Consider the following 9597-nt stretch of genomic DNA (forward strand, 5'->3'; position numbering starts at 1 on the left):
AAGCAGTGACTAATAAAAATGATAAATCAAAAAAAATCTACCACTTCACAGAACTGGCCAAGTACAATCAGGGTGCTGTTCTTCAGCAGGTTTTCAGAGAGGAGGCACCGAACAGCTCATAAATAAAACTGGAACATGAGGGAAGGGCCAGGCGCTGGCCAGTAATACCTCTGGCTCAAAGACTGCTCCGCTGTAGACCGGATTTGCTGTTGTTCTTCTTTTTCGCTCTTGCCTCTTGCTTTGGATTTCTTGAGAGAAGAAAAAGTTTTGATTAAAAGAGAGGCATGGAGAACCTAAAAAACTTAGCTTCACTGTTTTATCTATTGGTTTTCCCATAAGAAATCAGAATTAGGGACAAGTCTCTGTCTCACTGAAGCCTCAACAGAGGCAAGCACACTACTGGCAGCAAATGTGTAGGACCAGCTACTCTCACCTGCAAGACCACGCTGTCCCACACGTGGCTCTCTGTGGAGAGTTTAACAATAGACAGCCCTTGTAAACAAGCTGTCCTGATTTTTAGACTGCTGTATATTCAGGTCTGGATGAGCTTTATCCATAAGACTTAAACTGAATAACCAAAGTTCACCATTCTTGAATTAAATAAGCAGGACAGGTACAGCTTTGTAACTGTTCTCAACATTCTGATAACCTGGAGTGACCAGAAATTATAGACTTGTCGGAAGAGCGCTTGCTACTTTGCGCTGTTCGGAAAAAGAAGAGTTCCCCTAAATGAACAGAAGTCACCTTAATTTAGGCAACTGGCGAGGTTTTCCCAGGACAGTAGTTTGGATAATGATAGGAACATTAGACAGAGGGAAGGCAATTTTCCCACTAAAGGAAATAAAGTCCACACTGGCTGAATCATACTCTATTTGTGTTCCAATTTTCTATTCTAGGAATTCAATCAAACACCATTTTCAGGAACAAAGCTGTGGGCCAGAAAAAAAGGCAGTGCCAAGAATATCTTCTCTTACCTTCTAGATGGTCATGTGTTACCAACCCTAGAGACACCATGAAGGCAAGTTTCTGTGCCAGAGAAACAAAAGAAGAATATACTTCAGTCTGGGTTCTCACAAAGCCAATTGCCAGTTCCTAGTAGGACATTAGGGAAAGCCAGCCCAATGGGCAGGTCACATATGAACGCACAAGAGCAGACATTCTCTAAGGAGCCATGGAGATCCTCTACAGCAGGGGTGTCCAAAATCTTGGCTTCCTTCAATGTGGGCCACATTGGAAGAAGAAGAATTGTCTCAAGCCACACATAAAATACACTAACACCAATGATAGTTGATGAAATTTAAACAAAAAATCACAAAAAAACCTCACGATGTTTTAAGGAAGTTTACAAATTTTTATGGGGCCACATTCAAAGCCATCCTGGGCCACATGTGGCCCATGGGCCACAGGTTAGAAAGTTTGCTCTAGAGGCTCTCTGGTCTAACAGGGCCAAAAGAGAAGGACTGGGGCCTCATCTTCTTTCTCAATGACAGAAATCAGTATCTTGTGCGATCCGAGTTCCCCGCCCCACAGAAAAATCCTCTTAAAAAGAAGAGGATTTCATACTCACAAAACATGCAGAGGGTTTTAAAGAGCCTCCCATTTAACAAGCTCCAAATTCTGAGTGTCTCACTTGTCATGACTGGGTCCCAGTTTCTCACATTTATACTGCCACAATGCTAACTCACAGCTAAATGATTTTTAGGACAATGCTAACTCACAGCTAAATGATTTTCAGGAACGACAGCAGGTGTTTCTGCTGAATACTATGATTTTTCAATCACACGTGAACCTAAAAATTATGGAGCAATTTCTCTTTGAAGACCACTCTTAGGACTCCATCAGAAACTAAGCTGGTGAAAATACTGGGCCCCGAAGATGGAATGTTAAGACTCTTCAAGCCGGAGAGGGAAACAAATTGATTTCTATTCTTTTCTTTGCTTGCATGTGGTCTGAAAAGTGTGTCTTCATTTTCTGTTGTACTACTGCATGCAGTTTCTAAATATGCCAAATAATACATTATCAATTTCTTTCTCTGATGAATAAAGAACATCTTCAATTGTAAAAGACATACTCCTGTAGAGTTATTTATACCACAATTTGATCTTTAAAAGTCCTGACATCTTATCCTCGATATTATGCCACTTTGGACTGAAGTGATAGGGTCAGTCTATTTGAAAATAAACTTCTTCACCAAGCCACTTGGGAACACAGAAATGTCCTTTACTGGTAACTTCAGAGTCCTGGAGAAATGTTTTTATATTATTTCTTATTTCAAAAACTTAGATGGGTACCTATCCCCTTGACAGCCAGATTAGTCCGGTAAGAAAAAGCAGTCTTGGCCTTTCCAGTTTTCTAAACTGTATGTTGAAGTGACATACACTTTGTGGTTGCCAACTGACTACATTCCTAATTTTCACTATTCCTTAGAAATATAATCAAGATCAAGAGGCTCTCCCCTAACTGTTGCTCTTTTGATGAAGCAGTGTGTGGACTGATATTCAGATGCACCCTCTTTTAAGCAAGTAACAGCACCCTTCTTGGCCACTCACACCCAAATCATCTTTGCCAGTTTAGATCAAGTTCACAAAATAATTAAGTGAGAAAAAAATTTCTCTCTTGTGGAATAAATTTTTTTTTTTTTTTTTTTGAGATGGAGTCTCACTCTGTCACCCAGGCTGGAGTGCAGTGGCACGATCTCGGCTCACTGCAACCTCTGCCTCCTGGGTTCAAGCAATTCTCCAGCCTCAGCCTCCCGAGTACCTGGGACTATAGGCACGCGCCACTGCGTCCAGCTAATTTTTGTATTTTTAGTAGAGACAGGGTTTCGTCATGTTGGTCAGGCTGGTTTTGAACTCCTGACCTCAGGTGATCCGCCCATCTCAGCCTCACAAAGTGCTGGGATTACAGGGATAAGCCACCATGCCCAGCCTAAATTTTTGATGATAGAATAAAAAGCTGCCAAGAACTTTTACCTCATATATGTACCCCACATATGCCAAGAGCTAATTTACTTTGTTTATGGCAGTGATTCTGTCCAACTAGAAGGTGAACTATCTGCTACTACACATGATGGTACTTGCTTGCCCACACTGGGTCTCGCTCCATCACCTAGGCTGGAGCGCAGTGGCACCATCTCAGCTCGCTGCAGCCTAGACCTCCCAGGCTCAAGTGATCCTCCCACCTCAGCCTCCTGAGTAGCTGGGACTATAGACATGCGCTACCACACCTGGTTACTTTTGTTTATTTTTTGCAGAGACAAGGTCTCACTATGTTTGCCTAGGTTGGATCCTTCAGTTTCCTTTGATAGGGAAATTTTGCTCAATTTTTCCTCCTCAGAGCATAATACTTGTTATTAATTCTGTGGATGATTTCACAAGTTCCTCAGCAATTTCTGTGGCTAGTATTTCTTTTTGGCTCAAGTTTTGGCCCACTTTTTAAAGATAAAATTAAAAATTCATTCATTTCATATCAGAAAGAATTATATTTTGTACTTGTTTTAGGAAACCTGAACTGGCCCAATAAATCACTACTTTAAAAAAATGGCATGAAGCTTTGATGACTTTATGCCACTATTTCACATGGTTTCATTATGAAGAATGCACTAAGGATAGAGGCAAGTGAATTACTGGTCAAATGAAATCTAACTGTCAGATATTCATCATCATATTACCTGTCTACATTTTCTGTTTATAGCTGCTTATGCAAAAGCATCAAACTGAAAAAATTTCCTTGTCTAAGGACATACAGATTCACATTCTATATTTTTATCAGGGTCTTCTTTGCTATTTATGTTTATAATTGTATCCTAAATTGTGGTATAGATGTTACTATTTTCATCCCTACTTTTATGCTTCAGTGGATTACTTTTGAGCTAATTCATTTTGGGTTTGGTGTTCTAATGTAATACAATGGTTATAACAAAATGCACATTTAATAACTGCAATTGATAATATAAATACACATTAGCTGAGTGAACTGGATATCTTATAAATGTTGGCTGAGACAAACACAACACAGTAATGATTAGGAACGCAATGGGACAGCTGGGAAAATCATCGTTCATCTTAACATTTCGAATTTGTAACATGCATATGAAGAATAATGTTTTAAAAAACTTTTCCTTTGATACAATCAAAATGCCTATGTACAAGTGCATGGACCCTCAAGACTACAGTCTAAGAATTCCACTCTAGACCAATTTGACTTGGCAATAACATTGCTGAATAATAAAAGTGCATTAGAAGATGAACATCAAGTTCACTTCATCATTCAGAGAGTAGGTGCCCCTTCTGGTACATGAGAATAAACCATACACCAGAGACTGCAACCTGCCTTTGGAAACACAGGCCTACCTGAGGGTTCTCCTCCCGTTTTGGTTTGGGTGCAGCAGGTGGGGTGACGGTGCGGTTCTCTGTTTGTTTCTCATCTGTTTCTGTGTGAGATTTAACTGTCTAGGAAAGAAAAATTAAATAAAAATTCAGAATTTGTTTTTTATTAAAAGGGTGAAGCAATCAGAAGTTTAATAGTAGCAAGAAAGAAGACAACATATTCAAATGTGGAACATATTAATACAAAAGTTAATACTATAGATTTCATGGGGGGAGGGGCAACTAAAATGTAAAGCCCCAGTTGAAGTTATTATATTGCATGGCTACATATGGATCTATAAATACAACTCTAAATAAGGTATATGGAAAGAAAAATACAATTTAATTCCTAAGTATAAAAATATGGTACAGGTTGTCCTTTCTGATTTCCATGTATTTTAGGATGTGGGGGTAGTTTCCCAGAAGCAAGCCTGCTATTTTTTTGCTGCTGCTGTTGTTGTTTTAAGAAGGAGTTTTGCTCTCGTTGCCCAGGCTGGAGTGCAATGGCACTCAGTTCACTGCAACCTCCGCCTCCTGAGTTCAAGCAATTCTCTTGCCTCAACCTCCCTAGTACCTGGGATTACAGGCACCCACCACCACACCCAGCTAATTTTTGTGTTTTTAGTAGAGACGGGGTTTCACCATGTTGGTCAGGCTGGTCTTGAACTCCCGACCTCAGGTGATCTGCCCACCTCAGCCTCCCAAAGTGCTGGGATTACAGACATGAGCCACCCACTGTTTTTACATTATAGGTCAAGCTCCAGCCCACAACCTGCTTAAGATCAGAATGATATTGAAAACAACTTACATACATAGCCGCCTATTTCAGAACACTTCCAGTCATAATCTCAGAGAGACTGCAGAACTACCCTTACATGGAATATTAAAAATCTGTCTATATAATCCATCAGAGGAGAGATGCAATTGCTAAGAGTGGGCCATCTTGCAAGAGGCTGACTTCCTAATTTTTCCAAGCCTCTTCTTCCAGAAGCGTCTACTCAAGCAGAAGAAACACCAGTTGATTACCATCTTCAAATACTAAAGGTAGCTAGCATACTGGTAGACTGGGCTTGCACTACTATTCTCTTTTTTTTGAGACGGAGTCTCACTCTGTTGCCCAGGCTGGAGTGCAGTGGTGCGATCTCGGCTCACTGCAACTTCCACCCCTCCAGGTTTAAGCAATTCTCTGCCTCAGCCTCTGGAGTAGCTGGGATTACAGGCACGTGCCACCACACCTGGCTAATCGTTTTCTTGTATTTTTAGTAGAGACTGGTTTCACCATGTTGGCCAGGCTGGTCTTGAACTCCTGACCTCATGATCCACCTGCCTCGGCCTCCCAAAGTGCTGGGATTACAGGCATGAGCCACCGTGCCCGGCCCCATTACTATTCTTACCATGACCAATGGCTAACTCATTTTATGAAGTTCTCTGTAAATACTCAAATAATTTTAAAACAGGAAATATAAAACTGTAAACACAAACCTAATTTACTTTTTCAAAATTAGAAAAAATGTGGAAGTAATGCTCCTTTCATATGGCAACAATAATTAAATAAGTGAGAATAAAACTGGTTATTGATGGGCAGGGGCTACATGAGACTTTGGTCCTACAAACAAGACATCTAAAGCTCTCAAAAATCATTATGCTGGAAATATTTTACTAGATCTGAAAAACTAACACAAGCACAAAGATCTTTCATTTTCTTTCCTGGTCACTTTCATATCTTCCTTCTGCTTTTATGAGATTACGTAAGGAAAGCGTAAGCATCTGCCTTATCAATACTGTGGCAACCAGTGCTCTGGGGCACAAAGGCTGCTTTGCATTTTTTCCCCACTGGTGTTCTCTCATATTTCCCCCTTTATACTAAAAGCTATTTAAGAATGGGAATTGTTTTATGCACCTCTTGTTTTTGCACCCCTTTGCGCCTATTATGGTACTTCATGCAGAGCAGGTGTACAGTAAAGAGCTGATTGGTCTTCTGAGTGAAGAGTATGATCTAAGGGACAATCACTCAGGTCTTTCTCTCTCCATCTCTCTCTCACACACACACACACACACACACACACACAATTTTTAATCAAAAAGGACACATTTCCTCCATAAAACAAACCACCAATGGGAAAGTAGTTTACAGTGACATTTTAAAAGTCCTGGATGCCCAGAAAGCTTATTTTCATGTCTCTTTGAATAGGAAGGACAGAAGTATGATGGAGGAGGGAGAAAAGAAGGTCAACTATAAGGGTGTGCTGTTCCATTCCAAGGCTGTGTGAAGTCTCTTGGAGTCTCTTACTTACATTTCTAAGGCTGAGTAAAGCGATGAGCGGCAATGCTTTTAAGGAAGGGCAAATCAATTCCTCTCCACTAAAAAATAACCCAAGGTTTAAATTTCTCTCTCTCATGCAAGAAAAAGTATGATTATCTCAGTGCTATATAAATAATACCAAAAGTACTCAAAAACAAAAATACAAATAAAACAATCAAGACATTGGTGGTAGTGGAGGGTGTCTTTCATTCATGGATCTCTTGCTCTGGGGGAAGCCAGCTGCCACGTTGTGAGCAGCACTACGGAGAGGCCCAGGTGTGACGAACGGAACCTCCAGCCAAAAGCCAGTGAAGAAGAAGTGAGGTCTGCCAACAACCATGTGATGAGCTCAGACGTGGATTATTAAGCTATAGCACAGTCTTAAAATTACTGCAGCTCTAGCCAACTAGTTTGACTGCAAACTTGTGAGGGACTATCAGCCAGAACCATCCAACTAAGTTACAGACCAGAAGGAAATGGGTTAATATATTTAAAGTGCTGAGCAAAAAAACCCCCTATCAACCAAGAATTCTATATCCTTCAAAACCATTCTTCAAAAATGGAGAAATTAAGACACTCCCAGATAAACAAAACCAGAGGACATTCACTACTAGTATACTAGTTCTAAAAGAGATGTTAAAGCGAGTCCCTTCAGGCTGAAATGAAAGGACACTAGACAGTAACTCGAAGTCATATAAAGAAATAAGAACTCCAATAAAGCTAACTAGATGAATAAATATAAAAGCCAGTGTTATTATTTATTTTATTTTTAACTTCTCTTTTTGTTTCCTATATGACTTAAAAGACAAATGCACAAAGTAATTATAAATCTGTATTAGTGGGTACACAATGTATAAGATATAATTTGTGACAGTAACAACATAAAGTGGGGGCAGAACTGTATAGGAGCAGAGTTTCTTTTTCCTTTATTGTCATTGGCAAAGCTTTTATTATTTATTTATTTATTTATTTTTATTTTAGATTTGAGGGTACAACGCAGGTTTGTTACATGGATATATTACATGATGCTGAGATTGGGGCTTTGACTGAAACCATACAAGCAGGGTTTTAAAAATCTAAGCTGGGGTTAATTCAAACTGGACTGTTAAAAATGTATGAATGTTAACTGTAATCCCCATGGTAACCACTAAGAAAATAATTATATACAGAAACAGAAATGAGGAAAGCATGAAAATGACACACTAGGAAAAAAAATCAAACCAAAAGGCAGTATTAGAGGAAATGAAGAATAAAAAACATAAGATATACAGAAAACAAATAGCAAAATGGCATTAAGTCCTTCCTTATCAGTAATCACTTAAATGTAACTGGATTAAACTCACCAATTAAAAGACAGACTGGCAGAATGAACAAAACACATGATCTAACTATATGCTGTAAGAGAGACTCATTTTAGAGAAAAAGACACAAAAAGGTTGAAAGTGAAAGGATGTTTATAATGAATGGCTATAGGACTATCAGACAAAAGTGACTTAAAGTCAACAACTGCTACAAGAGACAAAGAAGCTCATTATATAATATACTGACAAAAGGGTTGATTCAAAAAGATGATATAACAGTTATAATCATATATGTACCAAACAACAGAGCCCCAAAATATATGAAGAAAATTTCGAAAGAATTGAGGACAGAAATAAACAGTTCTACAATAATAAATGGAGACTTCAATATCCCACTTGAAGTAATGGATAAAACTTGTGCAGAGATTAAAAAGGACATAGGGAACTTGAACAACACCATACACCAATTAGACTTGTCAGGCATATGAAGAATACTCCACTACACAAGAGCAGCATGCATATTTTTATCAAGTGTACATGAAACATTCTCCAGGACAGATTATATGTTAGGCCACAAAACAAATATTAATAAATTTAGAAAGACTAGAATCACATAAAGTATCTTCACCAACCACAATGGAAAGAAGCTAGAAATTAATGACAACAGAAAACTGGAAAACTCACAAGTGTATGGAAATTAAACAATACATTCTTAAACAAGCAATGGGTAAAAGAAGAAATCACTAGGGAAATTAGAAAATACTTTGAGAGAAATGAAAACAAGGCCACAACATACCAAAACTTATGCGATGCTGTGAAAGCGGTACTCAGAGGGAAACTTATAGCTGCTAAGAGTCTATATTAAAAAAGAAGAAAGAGCTCAAATCAATAACCTAACTTTACAACTTAAGAAACAGAAAAAGAACTAAATTCAAAGCCAAAAAAAAAAAAAAAAAAGAAATTAAAAGACTAGGATGAGGATAAATGAAATAGAGAAGAACAACAAAATCAACAAAACCAAAAGGTGATTCTTCAAAAAGAATAACAAAATTGACAAACCTCTGGTTTAGACTAAGAAAAAAAGAAGATACAAATAACTAAAACCAAAAATGAAACTGAGGACATTACATCTCACAGAATTCAAAAGGATTATAGGAGAATATACTGAGAAACTGTACACCAACAAACCAGACAACATAGGTGCAATGGAAAATTCCTAAAAACACACACATTACCAAAACTGACTCAAGATACAGAAAATCTCAACAGACCTGTAACAACTAGAGATTGAAACAGTAATCAAAATTCTCCCCCAAAAAGAAAAAGTACAAGATCAGATGGTTTTATTAGTGAATTCTACCAAACATTTGAAGAATTAGCACCGATCTGTCTCAAATTCCAGAAAATACACTCTTAAATCATTCTACGAGGCCAGCACTACTCTGATACCAAAGCCAAAGACACCAAAGAACAGAAAATGGGCTGGGTGCAGTGGCTCACGCCTGTAATCCCAGCACTTTGGGAGGCCAAGGCAGGAGGCTAGCTTGAGCTCAGGGTGGTTCAAGACCAGCCTGAGCAACATGACAAAACTTGGTCTCAAAAAAAATAATAATAATAATAAAAAATA

General features: G+C 38.5%; 1 protein-coding gene across 4 annotated transcripts in view; it reads right to left on the minus strand.

Moving 5' to 3' along the window:
• PHF21A (PHD finger protein 21A) overlaps positions 1 to 9597 on the minus strand; it is a 201795-nt gene that overhangs the window by 19817 nt on the left and 172381 nt on the right. For all 4 annotated transcript variants that reach the window (XM_012001373.1, XM_012001374.1, XM_012001375.1 and 1 more), the window contains 3 exons: positions 4353 to 4451; positions 975 to 1026; positions 169 to 248 (listed from right to left, as the gene is read on the minus strand). In XM_012001373.1, coding sequence (XP_011856763.1) covers positions 169 to 248; positions 975 to 1026; positions 4353 to 4451 — 231 coding nt within the window. The remainder of the gene's footprint in view (positions 1 to 168; positions 249 to 974; positions 1027 to 4352; positions 4452 to 9597) is intronic.

The sequence above is a fragment of the Mandrillus leucophaeus genome, unplaced genomic scaffold (genome assembly GCF_000951045.1).
Source record: "Mandrillus leucophaeus isolate KB7577 unplaced genomic scaffold, Mleu.le_1.0 Scaffold66, whole genome shotgun sequence".
Classification (NCBI taxonomy): Eukaryota; Metazoa; Chordata; class Mammalia; order Primates; family Cercopithecidae; genus Mandrillus; species Mandrillus leucophaeus.